Genomic DNA, 26,139 nt, shown 5'->3' on the forward strand with positions numbered 1-26,139 from the left:
TCACTGCTTTTCTGTTCTTGAGCAAATTATTTAAGTATCAAGGTCTGTCCAGAAAAAGTTCAGCCATTGTTAATATAATGAGAGTGACATTGATATAAACTAGCAGTCAAGCAAAGTGGACTGGAATGCACGAGTGTGAACAATGATGCCTCCACTGTACTAATCATTGGGTACCGTAGATGCTGATGAGTGAGCATGTGCACTGTGTGGCCAGTGCATTCAAAATGACTGAGTGAGTAGAGCAATGAATCTGCCTCAGATTTTGCATTAAGTTGAACATTCCTCTGCAGAAACTATTCCATGATTTAGAAGGTCATAGTTATAGGCAACTGGTGATTGGCAGCTTCATAATGACAACATGTCCACTCATACATAACTTCTTGTGCAGAGTTTTTTGGTGAAACATCAAATCCTCAGATGACTCAACCCCTCTACAGCCCAGATTTGGTGCCCTGTGACTTTGGGCTTTTCTCAAAAATAAAATCACTTTTGAAAGGGAAGAGATTTCAGACCATGTATGAAATTCAGGAAAATATGATGCAGCAGCTGATGGTGATTGGGAGAACTGTATGAGGTCCCAAGGTGCCTACTTGGAAAGGGACTAGGGTATCATTGTCCTATGTACAGTGTTTCTTGTATCTTCGTCAGTAAATATCTCTATTTTTCATATTACATGGCTGAATACCCTCTGAACAGACTTCATACTTCAATCCTCAGTTTTGTTACTCAGAAAATAATAGCATGTACATTGTAGAACTATGAGGACTAAATGAAATATTGCATGTAAAATACTTCTGAGCACAAAGCATACAGTAAATATTAGTTAATGTTAGTCATCGTTACTATTCTTATTAGCAGTTTTCAGCCTGAAGTTGACTGGAACTCTCAGTTAGTAAGTATTTATGAAGTACCTGATCCCTAGTATTGGACTTTAGACTATGGAAGGAGCTACTGACGTGAATATCAGCTTGGTACTTAAAGGTAGAGCAAAGAGAACTGATGCTAGTCAAGTTCTTACCACTGTGTTCAGTAATAAGGTAGCTATTATTCCCACTTTATCAGTGAGGTAGTGGAGGCTTGGTAATGTTAAGTAACTTGTGGAAGATAATGGACTGTTGTTGAATCCCACTACTGCCATTTAGCTGTGTGGTCAGAGTAATTTGTTTAACCTTATAGGGGTAGAAGTGTCAGCTCAAATAAATTAATGTTAATTTGCTTTTAATTTGGAAATACTGACATGCTCTTCAGTGTCAAAATACGGAGATATCTATTCTACTTATTCTTACTACTGTCCCACCCCCAATTCCTTCAGCTTTAAGATTCTCCCCGCCAACTTAGGAAATATTAACTTTGTTGATAGTTGAATTGAAAACAAAGGGTTAAAAGTAAGGGTAATGATGGATGTGATAGTGTTGAGATGGGAAGAACTGGTTTATGGGAACTGACTTAGGTGTCATGGTGGGGCCTAGTCTATTCTTCAAGGTCTCAAAGAGAAAGTAAATGATGCTGTTGATACTTACAAATGTGAGGTCAGATTGGATGGATGATAAGGGTTGCATGCTCAGAGTTTTTTCTTAGGGCTCAGTTATTGTTAAACCATCCTGTCTTGCTCTAGAAATTGAGTGGACTTCAGATATGAGTAAGAGAGTTGAGGAAAACAAATCTGAAGTCTTGGGTGTTTATTTGGAAAGAAAAGACCTCAGAGTAATACTATGAATTATCAGTACAACACCTCTCATGTAATATACCATTCACATTCTAATCAAAAAGCTCTAAATTCTCGTGTAATTCTCAGGCTATTCAAAAGAAATTAACAATCAGATTCCTGTTTTCTAAGACTAAAAAAGTGTATAGCTACTTTCATACATTGTTTTGGGTTTTTTTTGTTTTTTTTTAATATTTTATTTATTTACCTTTAGAGGGGAAGGGAAGGAGAGAGGGAGAGAAATATCAATGTATGGTTGTCTCTCGTGTGTCCCCTGCTGGGAACTGGCCTGCAACCCAGGCATGTGCCCTGACTGGGAATCGAACCGCAATACTCTGGTTTGCAGGCCCGCGTTCAATCCACTGAGCTATGCCAGCCAGGACTCTTTCATACATTGTTACTGGGCTTGTACAAGGGTATATTTTATTTGGGGATAAAAATAGGCCTTATATAAAGTTTAAAAATGTACATGCTCTTTAGCACAACCGTTTTACTTCCAGGAATTCATCCTTTATATATGTTTATGCACAAGGATATTTACTGCAGCATCATTTGTGGTAACAAATGACTAGAAACCACCTAAATGTTTATCAGAATAAACATTTTTTTGTGTGACTGGTTAATATATATATATATATATATATATATATAATTTGATATATATAAGGAAGTGTGATTAATAGTATTTCCTATATAAGGAAATACTGTTAAATCTTTAAAAAGAATAAAGTAGATTCCTCCACTTTAATATAAAACAATCTCCTGGGTATATTAACTGGAAAGTAGTACTTGGTATATTTAGTATGCAAAAATTGTATAAAAATAAAAGCAGGCACAAGCATTCGAATGCTTGTGTAGACATAGACTCTGGAAGGATACATAAGCTATTTCTGCTGAGATTTCCCTGATCCATAGATTTCCCCTGGGATGAGTAGGTGGAAGGGCAGCATACTTTGTTATCAAAATGCTTTTGAATATTTGTATCAAATATCTTAAAGTGCCATGTGAATCATATGTATTTGGCCATACATTGTTGCTGCGAGAGCTCGCATTCATTGACAAGGACTTTTCTCTGCTCGTGCTTTGGCGGCGTTGTGCTTTTGAATTTGAGGACTCCGTCAGTTGGTCATTTGACCTAGAAATCAGGAGCAGTATTGAACACCCCTTTTAGGGTAGGGTGGATACCGGTAGAAGTTTTAGGTAGCAGTTGAAGAAATAGCTGAATATAGTTTTAAAAAAGAATATTTTAAAAATACAGAGTATTGAAATGGTTAGGTTATTCTCCCTAAATAAAAAGAAGAGCCAGAAAACAAAATTTGATGTAGAACTTGGAAGCATTTTGGAGTTATGAATGTACATGGAAATGAGGAACAGGAAGGGAGTCGAAAGTCCACAGGGAACTGAAACCACTTTATAAACATTATCTCATCTCTAAATTGCACCCTTTTGTAAAGTTACTTTCCCGACTTTCAAAACCAAAGAAATTGGTGCCCGGACGGCATTTTTGTGGTTTCCGATGTAACATAAGAAGAAAATAGCAAAATGAGGACAAGAACCTTGTTTTCTTGATTTTAATTTTAGCCCCACGATTATTCTGAGATTACCTGAATTTCAATATGGGAATAGCAACAACAACAAAAAAACAAACGTTTTTTAAAAATTCTGTTTTGAACTTGATGTGTAAAAGCATTTGTTTCTAAAGGTTTTATTTTTCTGTATCCACACTCAGGAGGTGAAGGTCAGAATGGACATTGAAAGAAAGCTTTGGACATTGTACCACTGATTGTTTTTACTGAGTCATTCTGGTTCAGGAAAAGGAAAGATAATGAAAATATTAACTTTTGCACAGCATTTTATAGTTTCAAAAGCTTTTTTTCACAAATACTGTTTTCTCATTTTGTAGTTCTATGATACAGGTAGTGGTGATGTTTTGTTATCAATGTTTTCATTAGGTTTTCACTGTTAAAGAAAAAAATAGGGTCAAGAAAGTAGGGTGATCTGCCCGAGATCAAAGTGTCAAAGCTGGCCCTTACAAAATTGAACTCAAATTTAGTTTTTTTCTTTTTACCCAACCATAAAGTCTTATGGGGTAGATTTACTTAGCTTTGAGGAAACCAATTCTAGGTGGGACCTTGATTGGGAAAACATTTGGAAGCCTAAAACTTCAGGGCAGAGTGGTTCAATAAATAGATGGTTTTGGGGGGTCAGGTGAGGTTCTCCCCTCGCTGAGGGCAAGCACAGCCGATGTCCTTGTGGTTCTAATGTACTCTGCCAGCTCTTTTCAGAGCAGCTTGGCCCATCTTCCATTGCCGAGTTGTCTGAGCTGTGGGCCAATAAAGGGAGTGTACTTAATTTACACCCTGCCTGAGGGTGCGCATCAGGTTAGTTAAGAGAGCTATTTTTTTTGTAATTAATCACATATAAATTAGTGAAATATCATTTTGTAGCAAATGTTGGTGACATTTGTTTCTTAAGCTAAATTTTTCTAAGGATAAAGAAACAGGACAATGAAATAAGCCTCAACTCTGTGATCATAATCCTGTCTATGCTGGGAGAGAATTTTGAATGTTAATATGGTGTCCGATTAAAATGAGGACATTCCACACAGTCAGTGTCCAGAGCCTGATGGTGTCTAATATTTGACTTTTGGATCTACTCACTGGAAAACCAGTGAGTTGTTTTAAGCAGAAGAGTAACATCATTTGATCAGTGTTTTTAAAGAGACATCTTGGCCGTTAGAGTTGAAGAGCATCAATTTACTCTTTTTAAAAAAATTGTTATTCAAGTACAGTTTTCTCTGCCTTTTACTCCCAGCCCTGAGCAGAGATTCACTTTTAAATGAGAATAACTTATAGGAAAAAATATCTGTCATTAATTAGTTATTTAGGTTGACTGGTAGATTCTTATTTTCAGATCTTCAAAACTTTGTAAAAGCTCCTCAAGTGATTATAATATGCAGCCAGGGTTGAGAACTACCACTTTATCTTGGGGAACAAGAGAGAGATCTTGGCATTAAGTTTGGGAGAAGGAAGTAAGTGAAAAGCTATGGGAAGCTGGGAAAGTTTAACTGTTGTTTTTGTGCCCTTTTCAGAATTCTGCTTTCATATTAATATGTCCATATGCCTAAATGTTTTGGTGATAAGAATTTTTACGTTAAACTTTATGAAATTCTAACAAAGACTCTTAATTCATTCTTTTCTTTCTGTTCCTTTTTGTATGAAGAGAGAAAAGGCATATTAAGAAGGGATAACTATGATATGATACAATTTGATAAGAATTTGGCAGCATTAATAGAAGAATCTATCTCTTAAAAACTTTAAAAATTATTTCTAAGACTGGTTTTATTTGATCCATTTAAAAATACATATGAAATTTGAGCAAGCCAATTATGTTAATGTGTAGCTACTTATCTTGCATACCTAGAATTCTGGATTAGGATTGCTGATGCTTCCTGTAATTGGGTAGAAGACCATGGAGATTTTCTTCTTACTGTTAGATTATTGTGTTTTATTGATATAGAATTATATCTTTATGCTTTATATGTGAAGGAAATAAATTATTTATATGAGAGACTTAGATTAGGGGTGAAAAGGAATAAAATAGCTAGGTTATGAAAGAAGTAATTGTTTTTATAGATTACAACCCATGGGAGAAAGTTTGTGGGAGTTTGGATATCAAACACAGTTACAGCAATTACATTGCTAGGATGTAATGTAGCCAGTACAACTCAGGGCTGTTTACTGGTGGACATTTAGGATCACCTCTTTGTTATTTTATCCAGTGATGTAGTGTAGCTGATTCTGTTGAAAGTTACACCTTAAATATTGAAATGCCTGTTGTTTTTTTTTCCTGTTTGCTCATAGTGGTAGTCGCTCCTCTAAAACATTTAAACCAAAGAAGAACATACCAGAGGGTTCTCACCAGTACGAGCTCTTGAAGCATGCAGAAGCCACCCTTGGCAGTGGCAATCTCCGGATGGCCGTGATGCTTCCTGAGGGCGAAGATCTAAATGAGTGGGTTGCAGTGAACAGTAAGTAGCCTTTCTGTTTCTCAGTAGACTTTAAATTGGGTGCGTAGCCTCACTGTAGGAGAGTTTTGGGGTGCTATCTATTCTAGGATCTAGTTAGCAACGTAACATGATATAGTGATACCTCAATCCACTTTAGCCTTTATGTTTTTGTATTTCTGAATGAGTTTTGTGAAATTCTTGTGTCCTGTTACAGTGACATACAAAGCATAGATTTACCATCTTCAGTGGAAAAAGACAATAATAACAGCAATTGATCATTATGGAATACTAATTATGTGTCTGGCACTCCACTATCCTTTGTACATGGATTATTTTATTTCATATTTACAACCTCATGATGTACGTACTATTATTAACCCATTTTAAGGCAGATAAGGAAGCTGAGACAAAGAGATTAGTAATTGCCTAGGTCATGCCCACTATTAAGTGCCGGAGTCTGGGCTGTGTTAGAGCTGTGGAATTTTAGAGACAGCACTTAGCCACTATGATAAATCGCCTCTTTCAGTAGCATATTCAGTTATGCTAAATTATGCTATTTTTTAAAAAATCATTCACTACTGATTTATGAAATTACAAAATATGTTTGAGATTATTCTTACCAACAAAGGAGGAAAACATATAAGTAAAAAGTACATATATTCTTGGGAATTAAGCCATAGAAAGTTGGGAAATAAAAGTGGTACTTGTAATATTCAGGGGTTTTTAGCATTAGTGAAGAAACAAGTAGAATTGTATAATTGGAGGAATTTTACATGAATCTAGTAAAAATAAAATGAAATTTAATTGAAAACATACACTATATTCTAGGCTTTGATTAAGCAAAAACAAAACCATAGTATTTTTTTCTTGTAATATTTGATGGTATCTTACCGTAATTTGAAATATATCATGGGATTTATAAATTGAGCTGCCATTCACTAGTAACTTTTAAGAACCTAAAGGATTTTACTGAGATGTCTGAAAACTTTACTATGATAGCATTTGCATATGAGCAGTATTTACTCTAATGTGGTTATTTCCCTGGACCAAGAGAGTTTAGTTACTAAAGAACTAAAACAGTTTTTGCTTTATAGGTGAGACCCAGCTTACATATAAGATGGTTCTGTGACACTTCAAAGACAATATTCAGGATAAATGTCCAATTTATTATGTATATTCTTTTTTGCACTTGTTTATGCCCCTTTTGTACCATTTATTTAAGAACTCACTCATTTAAAAAATCTAAGGAGGGCAGCTTAGTGCTTCTGTACTACATGAGCTTCTTACTTGTATGTGTAAAAGCAGATCATTATATTCTCTGGCTCAGTTGCCAGAACAGAGTATCTGTACTACTGAAATGCTTAGAACTTCAGGAACTTCTAAAATTTCACAGGAATTTTGCAGTTATAACTATACAAAAATTACTTTGAATTGGAGTGTCAGAATATCCCCTTAGAGCAGATAATTCTGCTTTGAAAATAAAACATTTGACTGAAGTATTGGATTCTAAGTTTCCTTATTTGTAGTAATCTTCCCAAATGACACTTGATGATGTGAATAAGATTTGAGACTAGCTATTTCTACTACCTGGCCGTGATTAAATAAACATTTTGGGTACACAAAAGAGAGAAGGGAATTTGTTGATAAGATTGCCATCTTAATGGCTTTTTGGCTTCAGTTCACTTGCCAGATGAAAATAAATAGTAGAAGAAGGGAAATTTTTGCAAATTCAACTAATCTCACGGCCAGAAATCAGAGCCTAGTTTTGCACATTCTACTGCTAGAAAGAGTGATAGCTTAGAAAAGAAAGAAAGAAGGTTCAGGGTTCTGGAAAAAGCTGGATGGATGGTTTATAAATAATTTATGTGGCACCAAATCCTGAGGCCAGATTTGATTTATGGAAGAAAACTAGTATTTATTAAATGCCCACTTAATGGCAGGCATAGATTTTTTTAGTGCTCCGTGATAAACTCAGTTTTAAAGGTAGGAAACCGAGGTTCAGAGAGATTAAGTAACTCAAGTGGTAAGTATAGCAGTTGGGATTCAGACTTGCACTACTTGAAACCCATAGGTTGTCCTCTGTTCTTGTGGAGGACTACTTCAGAATTATTAAGTTGCAGAGTCATTACTTTGTAAACCTTGGCTTTTTGTGAGATAAGAGGGCAGAGGAAAATTTGACAATTAAATCTAGTGTAATGTTTATTACCACTCTACTTTCACCAGTAATTATGATTCCTTTTAAAGTTTTTTTTTTCTTTTCTGTAGAAAGTGTGAATTAAAAAAGCAAAGTGCTGGTTATGGGTAATTAATGGGATGAAAAGGGATTTTAGGATTATAAATAAAGAGGGAATAGGGGCAGAGCTCAAAGCCACCGTTTGTAGTATTTGTCCTTAAATATGGGGGGAGGGCAAAAGTAGGTGGAAACTAAAAAGTTAACCACTAATTTAAAGAAATCTGATAGAGTCATGCTAATATCAGATAAAGTAGACTTCAAGGCAGAAAACAGTAAAGAGGAAGATTTAAAATAAATGGTTCAGTTCACAAAGAATATATGACGTTTTGAATTTATGTCTTTAATGAGATCTCAAAAATAAAATCAGTTGACTGAAGTAACGAAGAAACAGGCAAATTCACAGCCACAGTGGGAGATTTAAGCGGTCCTTTTTAGTAATGGATAGAGTGTGGAGGGTAAATGTCAACAAGGAATTAGAAAAGTTTGAGCAACACAACGATAGACTTGATCTGAGGAATACATGGTCTAAAGACCTCAGATGACACACATGTGCATTTTCAAAAGCTGAAGTGATTGAAATTGTGTAACATGGTCTTTGACCGTAGTGGAGTTTAGCTAGAAATTGATAACAAAAAACTAGGAAATCTGTATATAGTTGGAAAGAACACTGATAAATCTGGGTTTTGTTTGAGTGAAGTTAAAATTTAACGTTTTACTTATAATGGATTTTTTGCTTTACAGCTGTGGATTTTTTCAATCAGATCAACATGCTTTATGGAACAATCACAGATTTCTGTACAGAGGAAAGTTGTCCAGTGATGTCAGCCGGACCAAAGTAAGATGCAGCTTACGATCAGTTCTCATTTTTACTTAGTTTACAGTTCTTAGATAAGAAAGTTTCTGACCCTATAATTTCTGCACTTAGCATCCCTTACACTCGTTCACCGATGAGTAATGTATTAAGTTCAGATTCTTAAGCCTGAGCTTTATCACCCTTCCTGTTTTGTCCTCCATCCTGCCTTTCCTGTTAACTTACACATCTCCTCTGGTTTATCCAGACCAGATTACTGGGAACGCCTTGCTTGCTGGGCCCTCCATTACTTACACTCCGAAAACTTGCTCATTCTGTTCTTGTGTTGGTTATTTTCCTTCTGTTCCCATCTCTTGTCATCTTCTGCCCCACATTTCCAGAAATCTTACCCATCTTCAAGACCCACATCAAATGCTTCCTTCTCCAGATCGATTTCTTCACACTGATGTGATCTTTCTATTTAATTTTTTTGTCTTTAGGATTATATTTCTTTGTTACATTATAATTACATTAATTATACGTGTCTTATTTAACCAGTTAGATTAGTTCTTCTTTTAAATCTATTTTGGTGCAAGAACAGTGTCACCATCTAATTACCACTCAAGTGAATGCTGCTCGGATCAGTAAATTGTTGAAACTGACTTTTATTACTGTGGCTGATAACAACAATGCCAGCTACTGTTTATTCAGTGCTACCTAAATGTAAGGCCTTTTATACAGCAAACCTGTGGGGTAAGAAAACTATTGTTATTCTCATTTTACAGGAAAAAAGAAATTGAGTCTCAGAAAAGCTAAGTAACATGCCCAAGGTCTTGTTATCTAGAAACAGACCCGGGATTGAAATTCAGGTCTCTTTCATTTGCCTGTACTGTCAATTGCTGCATTATATTATTTTCTTATAAGCAATATTAATTTATAAATTATATATACAGAGGTTTAGCTATTGGTGCTGATTTTTTAGAAAGTATGTTCTCTGCCCCCAACTATAAACACGATTTAAATACCAAAACAAAAGAAAACAAGCTCTCTAAACTTACTAGTGCTTAGAAGTACTATCATTATATAATAAGTAGTGACCTTAGATTGCTAATCACTCATTGTACTAATGCTTTCATTGCTCAGAATATTTTTCATAACTTCTCATTATAGTGTCAGATCACTAGCTACCCAAAAGATTCAATTTTATTACTTCATAGTCATAATTTATTTGTTGAACAAAGTATTACCTAGAGTTGTCTACCTTATTCCTCAAATTGACTCTAAATGAGTTTAGATATGTCTCACAATCTAGTTCTTTTAAAAAGAACTGACAATTTGCCATCATCAAAGATTTTCAAAATAATATGCTTTTATTATTTTCTAAGATAATTTTTTGAAAAATAACTTATTTGCAAACTATTTCAGACTTTGAAACTTCATATAATTTTAAGTGTACGGAAAAGTTGCCAAATAGCACAAAGACCTCTCATCCTTTTTTACCCAGATTCTTCAATTATTAACCTTTTACTGCCTGTTCATCACCCACACTCTGTATGTATATTCATTAACATATTTTTCTGAACCTTTTGAGCAAGTTGTGGACATTATTCCCCTTTACCCCAACATATTCAACTTTGTATTTTCCAAAAACAAGGATACTCTTCTGCACAGCCAGCATATAAACCCTCCAAACCAGTTCTTCCAGTTCATGGATACTATTTGCATTTCATCAGCTGTCTCAATAATATCTCAGTTTCTAATTTCTAGGCAAGGATCCTGTCTGTGAACGTGTATTGCATTTATTTGACCCTCTTCACGTAAAAAGAGCACCCAAATATTGGGTACTTTGAATCTGTAATAGTTCTCATTCTTTCTCTGTATTGGCTTTTGTGCATAAAAGAGTTAATATAGCAGGCCTGACTACAATCTCTTAAAAGGCCTGCCTCCAAGGTTGGCCCTTGGATGGCATCTTGCAACTTGTATTTCTTCTTCTTTTTTAAAAATATATTTTATTGATTATGCCATTACAGTTGACCCATTTCCCCCCTTCACCCTGCACACCCCCTCCTTCCCATTCCCCCCCTTTAGTTCATGTCCATGTATGACGAGTTCTTTAGCTTCTACATTTCCCATACTATTCTTGCCCTCCCCCTGTCTATTTTCTACCTGCCATCTATGCTACTTATTCTCTGTACCTTCTCCCCCCTTCTCTTCCTCCCAGTCCCCTGTTGCTAACCCTCCAAGTGATCTCCATTTCTGTGGTTCCTCTCCTGATCTAGCTGTCTGCTTAGTTTGCTTTTGTTTTAGGTGTGGTTGTTAATAATTGTGAGTTTGCTGTCCTTTCACTGTTCATATTTTTTTATCTTCTTTTTCTAAGATAAGTCACTTTAACATTTTATATAATAAGGGCTTGGTGGTGATGAACTCCTTGAACTTGACTTTATCTGAGAAGCGCTTTATCTGCCCTTCCATTCTAAATGAAAGCTTTGCTGGATAGAGCAATCTTGGATGTAGGTCTTTGGATTTCATGACTTGGAATATTTCTTTCCAGCCCCTTCTTGCCTGCAAAGTCTCTTTTGAGAAATCAACTGACAGTCTGATGGGAACTCCTTTGTAGGTGACTGTTCCCTTATCTTTTGCTGATTCTAGAATTCTCTCCTTCATTTGAATCTTGGCTAATGTAAAAATAGCGTGTTCCTCCTTGGGTCCACCTTCTTTGGGATTCTCTGAGCTTCCTGGACTTCCTGGAAGTCTATTTCCTTTGCCAGATTGGGGTAGTTCTCCTTTATTATTTGTTCAAATAAGTTTTCCACTTGTTGCTGTTCCTCTTTCCCTTCTGGTACCCCTACAATTCGGATGTTGGAACAGTTAAAGATGTCCTGGAGGTTCCTAAGCCTCCTCATTTTTTTTGAATTCTTATTTCTTCATTCTTTTCAGTTTGGTTGTTTCTTTCTTCCTTTTCATTCACTCCATTGATTTCAGTCCCATTTTCCTTCCCAACACTATTGGTTCCCTGTGCATTTTTTTTTTTCATTTCAATTAGTGTAGCCACTAGCCTTCATTTGTTCATCTATTTTGTGACTAAAATCAGCCAGTTTTGTGATAATCCTGATCACCATTGTTTTGAACTGTGCATCTGATAGGTTGGCTATCTCTTTGTCGCTTAGAAGTATTGGCTCTGGGGCTTTGAGCTGTTCTACTTGAGCCATAATGTTTTGGTGTGTACATGCCTTGTACATGCCTGTTAACATGTGAGGGGCAGAGGCTTAGGTGTTCACTGGGCCGGGTGCTGGGTTGTGACTGGGGGGCAGGGTCAAAGAGGGAGCAATAGCGTTTGTTCCGCTCTCTCTCAGATTTTGGGCCCCTCTGCTGCTTCCCACAAGCAAATCCGGCCCTTCTGATGCTGGTTTCTGGGTAGGTGGGCTTATGTACATTCTAGGACCCTGTGGGTCTCTCCAGTGAACTCTCCTGTGAGGCTGGGAGCCTCTCCCATCACCTCAACCCCTGAAAGTTTTTCCAGTTGGTACTTTTAAGTTTCAACTCTCATTGCTGGGGCCCTGGGTTGTGTGGTCTGTCTCACTGCCTCTTTTTCACCTGGTTTATCTGCGTATGAACGTGTGTCCACGATCAGCCAGCTGCCTTGCAAGCCTTACTGGGTTTGCTCCTTTCAGCCCCTCACCTGCCCAGGTCTGCTAAACACCACCTTTTCCTGCGTGACCCCTCTCCGCCCCCCGCCGACTCCACCCTCTTATCAGTCTGGATAAATGGTGTGTTGTTGTCGGACTTCGGTATAGTTCAATTTTCTGTTTATTTTGGTTGTGTTTTTGTTTCTAAATCTTTGTTGTCCTTAAATTTGGTTGTGCAAGGAGGTACAATATTTCCACCTATGTCTTTATCTTAGTCAAAAGTCCTTTGTTTGTTTGTTTGTTTGTTTTTAAACAAAGAGAAAGGGAAGGAGAAAAGGGGAGAGAAACATCAATGTGTAGTTGCCTCTTGCACACCCTCTACTGGGGACCTGGCCTGCAACCCAGGCATGTGCCCTGATCTGGGAATTGAATCTGCATCCCTTTGGTTTGCAGGCTGGTGCTCAGTCTACTGAGCCACACCAACCATGGCTTGCAAGTTGTATTTCTTAAGGGTTCCCAGAACCCTAACAGTTAAGAGTGGCTCACTGTGCCTAAACCATACAATTGATATGGCTTACACTTTTCTTCTGGGCATCTGGAGTTTTAGTGTGTCATGCAGAAGGTGCCTTCTTGACCATCCCCCCGAACAAAAACCTGGACCCCACGTCTCTAATGAACTTCCCTGGCAAACAGTATTTAGCATGTGTTACCACGATTCAGTCCTGGGGGAATTAAGGGTAGCCTGTGTGACTCCACTGGGAGAGGACTCTCAGCTTGCTTGTGGTTTCCTCCAGATGTCATTTGGTTTGCTGTTCCTCTTTGCTGATTTTGGTCTGTGTTCTTTCACTGATAATTCATGCCTGTGAGTACAATTGTGTGCATTCTTGGTAGGAACTCAGAGAAATGATCCTTTTTTTTCTTAGTGGGTCATGTCAGAAGGCTCATGATGTTGACCATGCCATCATTAACCCTGACTACCGTATCATGTTAGTGTCTGCAAGGTATCATGTTAGTGTCTGCAAGATGCCTTCACCTCAAACTTGTCATTTTCTTCTTCTTTATAATTGACTGGTATTTTATTGGCAGGTTTGCTGATATTGCACCAATGTTTCTTTCCTGTGAATTAGGGAGAATTACTGCCAGTTAGAATACTTCTCTGATCACTTTCTTCACAGAAACCTTAATCTAAATAGCTGGTATAGGAAGAATATACCCACTTCTTCAAACATAACAGGCATAGGATCTCCATAAAGACACTGTAGAAATGCACCCTGACCAGTGTGGCTATTGTTTGGGGCATCTTCCAGTAAATGGAAAGGTTGAGAATTCAGTTTTCCATCAGAGCACATATCTAGGTTGCAGGTTTGATCCCAGATTCAGTGTGGCCTACGATCCCTGGTCTGGACATGTACAGGAGGCAGCCAGTCAGTGCTTCTCTCTCTTGTTGATGCTTATCTCTCTCTCTCTCTCCCCCAACTTCCTTTCTCTCTAAAATAAATTTTAAAAGGCCTCAGAGAGAATTAAAAGAAAAGACAGAAATGAAAAATAATTCTTCCTTCCTCCTTTCCTTGAGAAATACCAAGGAATAAAAACAACCACAAAAATTGAGGATGGTCATCATAGAAGTGGGCAGTAAGCTAGGCTTTCTACTATGGCAATGTCTGAGTCTAACATAAACATTTTGTATATGAGGGAAAGCTATGTAATAAAATTAAAACATGGATGGAGAGCATAGAAACAAAAAATGAGTTTGGTAGGATCTGCTTAGTTTGGATTGCGATAAATGCAAAATAATTCAGTAGCCATTTGAAAACATTCAATTAAAATGCCAATTGTAAAAATCTTTATTTGGAGGAACAGATTATTTAAGACATGTCCTGTATACATTCATAACATATACATGTATAATATAAAAAAATACACATTGTGTATAGGTGTGTACTAATATTCTGTGTGCTTTTTATTTTTCCAATGCAGGTATGAGTATCATTGGGCAGATGGAACAAACATAAAGAAGCCAATTAAGTGCTCGGCACCAAAGTATATTGATTACTTGATGACTTGGGTTCAGGACCAATTGGATGACGAAACATTATTTCCTTCAAAAATAGGTACAGTAGTTTTATATAATTGGAATCCATCATGATTCATCTAATTTTATATATTTCTAGAGCTTATTTTTTCTCTATTCCAGGAACCATATTAGGTTACCATATTTATCAGGGTATTTCTAATACATTTAAAAGCCTTCTATCTTTTTTATGCTAATTTACCATGATCATTAAGGTAAGCCTCCCTGTTTTTTAAACAATGAGAAGATCAGCATTGAGTCAGATAGTGACAGAATCTGGCCTGTGTTATGGAACAAAGAGCAGCTATTTGCTGCGCAGCCAGTGTCGTCTGCAGTAGTGACATTCATTTCTTGTTTAGGGAAGGAGCTTCTATGACTTATGTCCAGTTTTACATTATATTTGTGGCAAAGAGGGAGTTTGAGTTTATGACCCATGGTGTGATTTACAGACTGAAATCAAGCTAAGTGAAAAGAAAACAAGATTTGAGCATTTGGCTTGTTACCAACTGAGTGTCTATTGCTTTTTCATATTTGTTCTTAAGGGCTGGCCTTTCAAGTGGAAGTTGTTCACATCTAGACAGTTCACAAGATTTTTACCTTTTCAAATTTCTTACAACTGTTTTTCTGAAAAATTTTAGAATTTGTTTTTTTAACAATAAATAACTTTTGATTATATTTTATGCCTTCAGATTTTGGTGGATGGATATTATGGAGGAGACAGTAATGTAAATAGTTGTAATTATTATGGACTGTTTTAAACACATGTATTTTTTTTAAAGTTTTTTAAAAGATTTTATTTTTAGAGAGAGGGGAAGGAAGGAAGAGAGGGAAACAGTGTGTGGATGCTTCTTGTGCACCCCCTTCTGGGGACCTGGCCCTCAACCCTGGCATGTGTTCTGACTAGGAATCAAATTGGTGACCCGTAGGTTTGAGGGCCGTCACTCAGTCCACTGAGCCACACCAGCCAGGGCTGAACACGTTTATTGAATGCTTTGGTTTAATTAAGGTCTGTTTTTCATGGCTGCTTTATTTATATACATAATAATGGTTTTGGATAAGTGCCCCCACCTTATCTTTTAATCCCTGTAATATACTTTTTAACTTAATTTTGATCCAATTTTAGATTTGTAGAAAATTTGTAAGAATTATGCAAAGAATCCATCTATCCTTCTTCCAGGTTCTTTAGTTGCTGACATTTTCCCACATTTGCTTTCTCACTCTCCCCAGACATTCTTTCCTTTTTCTGAACTATTTGGGAGTAAGTGATGCCCATTTATCCATGTGTGCTTCCATGTATATTTCCTCAGAAAATCACAGTATAACTTTCAAAATCAGGAAGTTAACAGTGTACAGTTATTTACAGATCTTATTTGGATTTTTCTTAATAATACTCTTTAGAGCAAGGGAAATTTTCAACATGTTTTTCATTCAGTCGTCATGTCTCATTAGCATTCCTTAATGTGGAATGTGCATTCATCAGTCTTTTGTGGACTTCCATGACACTGATATTTTTGAAGAGTGTAGGCATGCTGTTTTATTTAATGCCCCTTTATTTTGGTTTGTGCTATGTTTTCTTGTGACCTCTATACTATTTTTAAATGAGCAACAGGTGATATGAAGACATTGAACCCGGCAGTACTGGTGTTTGGCTTGTGTTTGGCCAATCTGGATTATTTAGTGAGAGCAACAAAGTATATGGAATTTTGTATTATTCTAGTTTTTTTCCTTAATGCTGTAATTCATAACAATGAGCCTAATTGAGCAGATACTACAGCTATTTTTCAGGATAAATACAGACCTGGAGTAGTAATGAAATAATTCTTATAGAAAGTAATTTAAAAATATATTGCAAGCATTTAAACAAAATGAGCATAGTTAATACATTATTTGTGTTGAGCATATAATTTTATTAAGATGTGATATTACAAAATCTGAGGATCTGAGTGTGAGTTTTAGCTCCATTTTCATTTTAGGCATTCATCTATTTCATTTTAGTAAAGTATGATAAACTAGAGGCCTGAGGGCTATACTGAAGACTAGTTCTTTTTTTTTTTTTTTTTAAGATTATTTATTTATGTGTTTCTAGAGAGAGGAAGGGAGGGCAAAAGAGAGGGAGAGAAACATCAGTGCATGGTTGCCTTTCGTGTGCCCCCTACTGGGAACCTGGCCCACAACCCAGGCACATGCCCTGACTGGGAATTGAACCAGAGAACCTTTCGTTCACAGGCTGGCACTTAATCCACTGAGCCACACCAGCCAGGGGCTGAAGACTAGTTCTTATTCCATACAAGCATTGAAGTTTATTTTCTTTCATGATATGTTGAGAACTTCTGAAAAGTACAGTGGGTATATTAAGTAGTAATTCATAAAGACTTCTTTTCAGCCTTATCTTGGAGATTTATGTTGCCATTTGCTGACAAACTCGGATTGCCTGTCTCTTGTTAATAGTTTGGGGTTGTTTATCTATTTACCAGGGGTCCCTTTTCCGAAGAACTTCATGTCTGTGGCAAAAACTATACTGAAACGCCTCTTTAGGGTTTATGCACACATTTATCATCAGCATTTCGACCCTGTGATTCAGCTTCAGGAGGAGGCACATCTGAATACATCTTTCAAGCACTTTATCTTTTTTGTCCAGGTAAGTTTGATTGGGAGGCCTTTTTTGTTCAGTAGAAGCAGTTATCTACAGAGTTCTGAGGTAAAAACTGTATTCACACTGTAAGGATAAAATGTGCTATAGCTCTCTAGTCCTCTTTCTTTTCTGTACTTGCCATGATCGTAAGGACTGCCTTTTGTTTCTGACTGTCATCCATCTCCAAGCTGGTGGCATACAAGTCCGAATAAGATGGCTATTGAGAATTCTTTCCTTGGATTTGTTTCAGTTAATGGGCTGATAATTGGAGGGGCCGAACGAGGAACCTGGCTAGTTTAGCAGACCTATAGATGAACTCGATCTTTTGAGCTTTTTAGCACTCCTCCTACTCTTCTAAACCCTCAATTTTTGGCTACCTGGGAGTGTTTTTAGCATACTCTGTCCTGGCAGTGGGCTTTGAATATCACACCTTCTCCCCCCTCCTCTTTTTTTCTTTTTTTTAAGCATTCTGAATAATTTTTAAGTTAGGTACTGTCCATTATGTCTAAAGAGGAGAAAATGTCCCAGAGTGTTGCTCTTCCAGGAGGTCCATTAATTAGTCTGTGATCTGACTCCTCCTTCTCTTTTTAGTTCTCAAAGAAGTGGTCTTAGAGTTGAGGTTAAGAAAAATGAAGTTAGTTTCACCCTGCTATAACAATTAGAAAACTAAGAGCCAGGAGTGAAGAATAGGTGGAAGAGATAAGCTGACCAGCTCTTTTTTTTTCCTGGTAGAGGTTGAGAGGGGTTTACGGTAGGCAGGAGAAGTCCAAGGCTTGATTCTGTGTTGTCTTTGTATATCTTTGGGCATATACTTATCAATGCCTTCTCCATGACCCGTCTCCACTAAAGAAAAATGTGTTTTTTTCCCTGTCTACACATTCCTCACACTGAGACATACATTTTGTGTCTCAGTTTCACCTATATAAACACATATTAGGAGATAGTAACATGCCTAAACTGTTGCTCTGAGCAGTTACTTTACTATGGTATTCCATCTACAGATACCCACGGAAACAAAGAAAATGGTACCCTAAAGCTTTTATCTGTGCCTTGGTTTAGGCAGGTATGATTGATGAGGTTTAGGTTTTAGTGGTTTACGAGAGGATATGCTCCCACCAGAATGGTTAGTTTTACCTTACAATATGATCTTAAAGTACACTGTGTCTCCCAACTCTTAGCAAATAATAGGGGGAAGATATATGGCATTTACCACATCTGGGCCTATTTACAGCTCAGGATACTGTGCCCTTCTTAAAGGTGGGTCCAATATCAGTTATGCAGTTAGTTATACAATATCAGCCCTTAATTGAAGAAGCCCTTGACCTCACAATTTAGAAAGTCCTGCCCTAGCTCTTCTCCAGCTGGACTCCTCCCCAGAGTGAAGAATCCATAGGGTCAACCACATACCTACCTAGGTCCCTTCTGGTATATGCTTCCACTTCAGAATTCCCTGCCAACTGGTTCCAAGCCTATTTCCAGGGTCTGCATGGATCTTTTCTTTGGGTCTCTTCTTTTGAGGGAAGGTCATATCTCTGGTATGTATACCACTAGACCTACTACATAGTCAGATGGGAGCTGTTGGTGAGGTTGTGTGGCATTACCTCTATAAGCCAGACAGGGTGTCCCCACTCATGCATGTTGAAGCCCTGTAATGCCACAGCCAGGATGGAGCTGGGGGTTGGGAAACCAGCAAGGTTGCTGAGGGTCAGAGGCTGGCTGTCTTCCTGTCACTACTTTACAGTGAAGAATTCTGAGGAGTCTTGAGAATTCTAAATTTGAATCTTCTCTCCTGGTCACTATAAAGGTATATTTTGTCAAGGTAGAAGAATAGAATATGTTTTACTTAATAATAAATTAGCTTAATTTAAAATTTAATAATTTAGTCATACTATATATTCATTTATGTTCTTGGTCCAGACCACACAAATCTTAGTGGTAAGCTTGTTATTAAATGCTTCCTAATGCTTTTCCCCAGCACTTACTGCAGTGTTTGGCACCTGATAGATAATAGATCAATGAAATTGGGAGTTCAGAATGCCCTACCATGGCAGAAGATCAGAAGGGTCGACAGCCTCTATTTATTATAGTTTAGTAAGGGGAAATCTGTTCAGACTTGAACTTCAGAATGACACATCTCATGATAGCTTGCAGATTTGTTTATAACATAAACTAATTCGTTTACTGTGAAATTTGTCTGAGATGCTATATTTTTTGGTTCCTACTTAGTTGACTATATCTAAATGGAGCCCAAGTTAATTCCTTTTAACAGAGAGCTGCAATTCCATTTATTGAGTGTTTACTTTGTGCCAGGGATTACTTGAAGTGGTTAACTTGTAATATCACATTTAGTTCCCATAATAATTTTATGAGGTAGGAGGATTTATCCTAATATTAGTATATATATAAAACAGTATCAGAAATGGTTAAGTTATTTGCCTAAGACAGGTAAAGACTAGAAACTTAAATGTTTTTTTTTTTACTTTTATTTACTGTAAAAGTTAATTTCCAACCAGTATTAATAGAAATCTGCTTTGGACTGAGATGTAAATAATGTTTTTGCTATTTCTTCTATTGTGCATAGGAATTCAACCTAGTTGACAGAAGAGAACTTGCACCACTCCAAGAACTGATTGAGAAACTCACCTCAAAGGACAGATAAAGGATGCAGAACTATTCCTCAAATGCAGTTGTGTGGAGTTATTTAGATTTCATTGTATTTTATTTTTATCTCAGTGGCTTTGTCTTAGTTTGGGGGGGCTTGTTTGCATTCTTTTCTTCTTTATTCTGAATAAATAAAATTATATTCTATTGTTAGAGGAAGCCAAGAATCATTCTCTATACATTTGATAGGGGTAAATTTTAGTTTTAGTGGCATATGGTATTTTTTTTAACTTGGTTTTGGCTACTTGTGGAATTTCTGATAATATGTGTTGAAAGAAAATGCGTATTGATTGGACTGCTGATGGATGGGGTTCTGTGTTGTGTAAATGGTGGCCAATTTTTGAAGTCCCCAAAAGACTTATGTTTTTAAGTGCCTTGGCAGGCTCACTTCTGAGGTGCAAAGCACAGACATAGAACCAAACAGGACTTGAAACAATATTAGGATTACTACCCAGGGCACTCACTGATTTATGTTTTAAAATATCTATGCTAAAAGCCATAGTTTACCTAAATTGATAATTTCCAGCTTTTACTACATTGAGAAAACACAATTAATAAAGTTGTGCATATAGAACATAAAAAAATTAGTATTTCTTAATTTTTTATATTAATAGTAATTCTGTTCAACAAATGCTTCAAGTTTTATAAGCAGGCCTTTTTCCATCTCTTGATATCTGTGATACTGAGACTTGAGGATGTTGAAATGCAATACCTATTGCATTTTGTCTTCTTTCAATATGCTAACTGCACTGTAGATGTGAATATTCAGGTTATATACAGGTTTGCCATCTTCAGAGGTGATGCTGAACTGTGAGGTTTCTTAATAATTGCCAAATGAGCCATAAATCTGCAGAATCCCCTTCTACTATGAGGAAGCAGGGATAGGGGGTGTGTTTTGTTGCTGGGGGTGGGCACGGTTAGTTTGTATGGGGAGTTGGGAATGGAATTAAGTATGGGAAATCAAGTTTCAGAAGGTCCTATCTTAAAACCCTTGAATAGAATGGCATGAAAATTTTAATCAGTTTCTTATAAGCAGAGTCTCAGAGACTTCTTTTTTAGGAATCAACTTCCATGAGAAGTTAAAAATAAATTACTAATTTTAGGTATAGATATTAAATATGGGATTCAAGGACTCTTTGGAGAAATTGACCACTTTTCAGCATTTCCATTCAGTGAATGGAGCTGGTGTTTGCCTGTCATTTTTAAATGATAAGTATATTCTAGGCCCAACTTGAAGCATTCTGACTTCTGATTTTCACTGTGAAAGGAAATACTTTTTGCAGTAATATCAAACAATGAAAGTGCTAATTCAGTAGTTATTAAGTTTATTTTATTTTCCATGACTGTCTAGTGAATTATTCCCAAGTTCTGAAAATTAGTTTTTAAAATAAATATTAACATTTTCAATTCAGTTTTATTCTTGAGATATATATTTTTCAGACTTTGTTTTAATTTTGTCATTCCTGGTAAATCTGCATCCTTCATTTAGAAATATATACTTTTTCCCTTGTAGAAGAGAAATCTTGCTCTGAAAATACCTAGAAAAGACTCTAAAATGAAATCATTTTGTTTTTGCTGTTAATAAGTAGGGCAGTGATACCATTTAATGCCATTCAATTGTGATCACTAGGAACTGCTTTGTTCTCCACTTTATTGATAGCAGTCGTTCTCCAAGTACCAACAGTAGAAGTTAACAGGAGGGACAGGCAGGGACAAATACATTGAACATTCATTGGTGATATTTATAAATAGCAGTGAGAACTATCTGGTTTCCTTAAAAAAATCTTTTAGTATCCAAATATGTAAGATCAACCATTATGGGTTGATTCAAAAATAAAATTCGGCATCAAGTTATTGGGGTCTTATCTGTTTAGGAAAATGAAGCAAATGATTACTCAAGTAGTCTTTCATAGTGCATTTGACTTTGGATCAACCTCGAAATAAAAGTGTTGCAATGGCCAAGTGTAGAGAGAATAGTGAAAAATTGTTCTTGCTCTTTAAGCCTTATACAGTACACTGTAAAAATGCAAAAAATGTTTCTATAGGTTAATGTTTAGTAGTAGGACCTACTGTATGTATATACCAGTATACATACAGTATATACAGTGGGACCTACTTTCCCACTCTATGTATATAGGAGTTTGTTGTCACTGTGCCAGAATCTCAGGTGCCTGCTTCTGAGTATTCCTTTAAACAGAGTTATTGGGAAGTAATGAGTTATGTATGTGTATATATGGTAACCAAGTAGGGAAGTTCTCCCAGGGAGAGACCTGGCATTGTACATGCTGTTACATGGCTACAAGTAGGGAAACATTCACCAGAGCATGTGAGAAATAACTGATTTAATAAAAAAATTGCTTTGATTCACTCAGTTATCATGAGCATTAGTGAGATATAAGGATCAAATCTTGGCTCTGCAGCAGAACTTGCTTATAACTGCTTATTGGATTATTTCCAGATTTCTTTATTAAGTTTATAAATAACCAAGATAAGGATTTTCCCCCTGTTCTTTGTACAGAGTTGTAAAACAGAAGTTGGCTTTCTCATCTGCTAACAAAAGCATATCAAACAAAGTAGTAAGTTAACATAGTATTATTTTCACAATGCTTTGGTTAAATGTTGATATGAAGGAAGTTTCAGGAATTATTTTAAGTGATGGAGTAATGGTGTTGGAGAGAAGTTAACAAAGTGAAAGTCTTTAGGTTAGCAGTAGATGGTGCTACTACTGGCTTTCATTTGCTGACTTGATTACTCTGTTTCTTATAAAACCCATTGCATTAAACTGCACTAAAACAGAAGCATGTATGTAAACTAACTGTTTGGAGGTTAGTTTATCTTAAATTGAAAGATTTTTAGATTGCTATTGCTTTTTACCGTTGTCATTTGGAAATTCTAAATGGTCGGCATAAAATGTATTTGGTTGGAGATGACATGTTCAGTGTGCAGTGTATCTCAGACTGAATTACGGCCTGTTTTATCAGGAAGGATAAAGCACTGCAATTGCTTGTATTCAGAAGTACAGATGATGTGGATATTTATATTTTACATTTAATCTACCAGACTCCATTTTATGTATTAGCATTTTCCTTGCTTATGGGAAAATAGCAAAATGACAGATTTCTTTTATACCTGTGTCTACACCCTCTCTGAGAGAGGTATTGATAACCACTGAAATGGTAAGATAAGTGAGATGCAATTACTAAGTTGTAGGACTTTTGAAATAAACGTGTTATACCTTAAACATCCAAATGAGAGTTGGTCTTCAGGCTTGTTCCTTTGGGAGCGCTACTCACTCCATTTGTGCTGCAGTGGTGTGGAGTTTCGGGAATGCTTTCAAAGGGGCCTTGAGGACCATTTTGTGACTATGCAAGAGGATCTATTTTAGCATTTTAGTTGCACCAAAAACTGTTTTTGGCAAATAATGTGACCTGTCTCATTCACCAAACTGTCTCTGCTTTGCTGTTTTCTTTTCTTAGTGCTAAACTATTAGAGAAGTTCAGAAGAATATGCCATAGGTTCTGAATTTGCAGAAGAGAATGTTTTGAGCATAGGTAGCATCATTTAATAAATGTCACTACTTTGAAGTAGACTATATCATTTGGATGTATAGGATTTATTTTTTTTAATTTAGTTGAATTATTTTTCAGTTAAATACAATAATAAAAAGTCAAAGTCCTTATCTTATTTTGTTTTTTGGTCCTTTCCCTGATAATTCTTGAATTCCATCTTGACTACTGTAAAATTGTTTTGATTGAAGGAAACAAAAAAGTGGATCCCATAATTAAAATATAAGTAGTCTAAGGAAACAACAGCCTTTACCTCCATTCCTTTTTTAAAAAAATTTTCACCCAGATGAACAATTTGAATTTAAAGAACAGAGAGCATTTTACAAAGAAATTGGAATAAATTTTATATATTAATTAGGCTGAGTTTTAGGCCTACATATCATTGATAAAATAAATATTTAAAATTTTATAACCATTTCATATATCACTTAAAACTTTAACATTGTGAATGTCTCTTTAAAAGATGTGGGACCAGAAGTCTATTTATAATTTGAAAATGTGTCTGCATACCAGGAAGAAAAACTTTATTTTGAAATTTATCTGGAATATTAAAGAATATACCAATTCTTAGATATCCTGTTTTAGACCTATATTTTAAGGACCATTTCTAAAGTAATTTAAATAAGTTTTGTTATAATGTTAAAATTCACCATAGGAATTAACTGTTGTTTAGCTGTCGTTTAGTGGTGTCTGAGATACATACTCAGAGGGAAATCTATCTCAAGCTTTAATGAAAAAATTTAATTTTGAGATGTATTAACAATTCTGACTGCAGACAATTTGAATTTTTAGGGTTTTCCTAAAGAGCTAATCAAATGGGAAGAATTCATTTGAAGCTATAAAAGTGTGCCCCATGTATGCTAATTTGTAGTTGAACTGATAACATAAACTTTGACTAAAGAGAGAAAATGCAGATTAAAATACTGAGTATTCTCAATTTTGCTGGTGTGATGCAAATTTCTTTATCTACGTATAATACTCTATGATGGATAACTTTGGATTTCACTTTTCAAAGATCCATAGTGAAGTCTCCAGGGCTTTCCCAGCTTTATGTTTACTTGTCATCCCCTTCTTTTTGGAGGCAAATTACTTCCTTACTGCTGTTGACTTCTGTACCTCCCACCACCCCGAAACACACCCACTTGAAAAACAAAGCAGGCTGATAAGTGCAGGTCTTCATTGTCAGAGCTTCTGTGCTTGCTGTCAATACTTAGGTTTTAGCGGAACTGTTGAAAAATGCTAATTCTATAGGCATTTGTTGTTGACAGCTTTCTTTAAATATGTAATTGCAGTTGAGACCATAAGTGATATAAATTAATAATTTTTGTTAATATTTAATTTCTCATATTATTATTATTGTGTTTCTTACTGGTTTGCACATTTTTCTCTTTTGTTTCTGAAATACTTAACTGTGCAGTTTGTAAAATAGATTAGATTAGTACATTTTCATTTTAAGAACACTTTTCTCCTTAAATTATTCTGCCAAGATAACTATTTTTAGGGGAAATAGTTTTTTAAAGCCACTAAATTGTATTTGTTATTTTTATACATGCATAACTAGGGTGCTGAGTGCGCTAGTCTTGTGGGGGAACACTTAACTTCTGTTCTAGTTGAACATTTCTAATACATTATTACTTAAAATTATCTAGAAACAATGTCATGAAATCTAGCTTTGAGGGCGAATACAGTATAGATGAGAACACTTAAAAGTCTGAGCAGAAATCGATTATGAGGACAAAAGCAGAATACTGCCAGTGCCATAGAATGGAAGTCTAGGCGCAGTGTCGACATTGTGCACGCATTGCAGAGAATGTATACAGACAGGGGTCCTGCTCCATCGGACACGGACAGTTTCTCAATTAAAGTAGTTGAAAGGGAAAAGAGGCCTAAAATATGAAATGTAACATGGATGCTGTGTTGTAAACTGTGCCAAAATTACTCAAATTGTAGTTATTATCAAAGTTTAACTGCTTTATCTTTTTTGTTTTCAAAGAGGATACTGAATGTCTGAAAATCGATAACATGTTTTGAGAGATGTAAATAATGTATACAGACTTGTATGTGATGGGATGGGAAGAAATATTTAAATTTAGGTTTTTTTTTAAAGGGAGAAATGATGTTTATTACAAAAATTAATAAATAGTTATGTTTGGCCATGAATTCTGACTTTGTATTGCTTTTTTTTTTCTTTTGCTATAGATATTCCCACACTGAACACATTTCCTAGAGAAATATTGCTGGTATTTGGAATATGTTGACTATTTAAAATTTGTTAGGCATTATATTTTAATAATGTTGACAACAATCCTGGAAGTAGTATATTAAGTCTTACATAAGAGAAAACTCAGAAATTGTATAAGTCACTGACCATGACTAGGGTTTAAAGACCTCAGTATGGCCCTGGCCGGGTAGCTCAGTTGGTTGGTTATAAAGTCGTCTTGATACACCAAGGTTGTGTTTGATCTCAGGGCACACTCGAGAATCCACCAGTGAATGCATAAATAAGTGGGACAATGATCGATGGTTGTCCCTCCCTTCTTCTCTCTAAAATCAAAATAAATCCAAATATGCTTTGACCTTGAAACCAGTCCTTTTGGTATTTAAATATATAGTAGTACCCTCTTATCCTCAGTTACCCATGGTTAACTGTGGTCTGAAAATATTAAAGGGAAAATTTCAGAAATAAACAACTCTTAAGTTGCCCACCATTCTGAGTAGCATGATGAAATCTCGTGCCATCCCACTTGGTCCCGCCCTATCCTGCCCCATCTTGCCCCATCCTGCCCAGGACATGAATCATCCTCTTGTCCAGTGTACCCATGCCCGTTAGTCAACTATGGAGGTAC

At 36.1% G+C, this 26,139-nt stretch overlaps 1 protein-coding gene across 1 annotated transcript in view; it reads left to right on the plus strand.

Annotated features, from left to right (window-relative positions):
* Nucleotides 1-25,453, plus strand: part of MOB1B (MOB kinase activator 1B) — a 45,016-nt gene extending 19,563 nt beyond the window's left edge. The window contains exons 2-6 of the mRNA XM_037148626.2: nucleotides 5,569-5,735; nucleotides 8,689-8,782; nucleotides 14,341-14,474; nucleotides 16,909-17,072; nucleotides 19,648-25,453. Coding sequence (XP_037004521.1) covers nucleotides 5,569-5,735; nucleotides 8,689-8,782; nucleotides 14,341-14,474; nucleotides 16,909-17,072; nucleotides 19,648-19,725 — 637 coding nt within the window. The 3' untranslated portion in view covers nucleotides 19,726-25,453. The remainder of the gene's footprint in view (nucleotides 1-5,568; nucleotides 5,736-8,688; nucleotides 8,783-14,340; nucleotides 14,475-16,908; nucleotides 17,073-19,647) is intronic.
* The last annotated feature ends 686 nt before the right edge of the window (nucleotides 25,454-26,139 follow it).

Source organism: Artibeus jamaicensis, unplaced genomic scaffold, assembly GCF_021234435.1.
Source record: "Artibeus jamaicensis isolate MK-2021 breed Jamaican fruit bat unplaced genomic scaffold, CSHL_Jam_final scaffold_1031, whole genome shotgun sequence".
In the NCBI taxonomy this organism is placed as follows: Eukaryota; Metazoa; Chordata; class Mammalia; order Chiroptera; family Phyllostomidae; genus Artibeus; species Artibeus jamaicensis.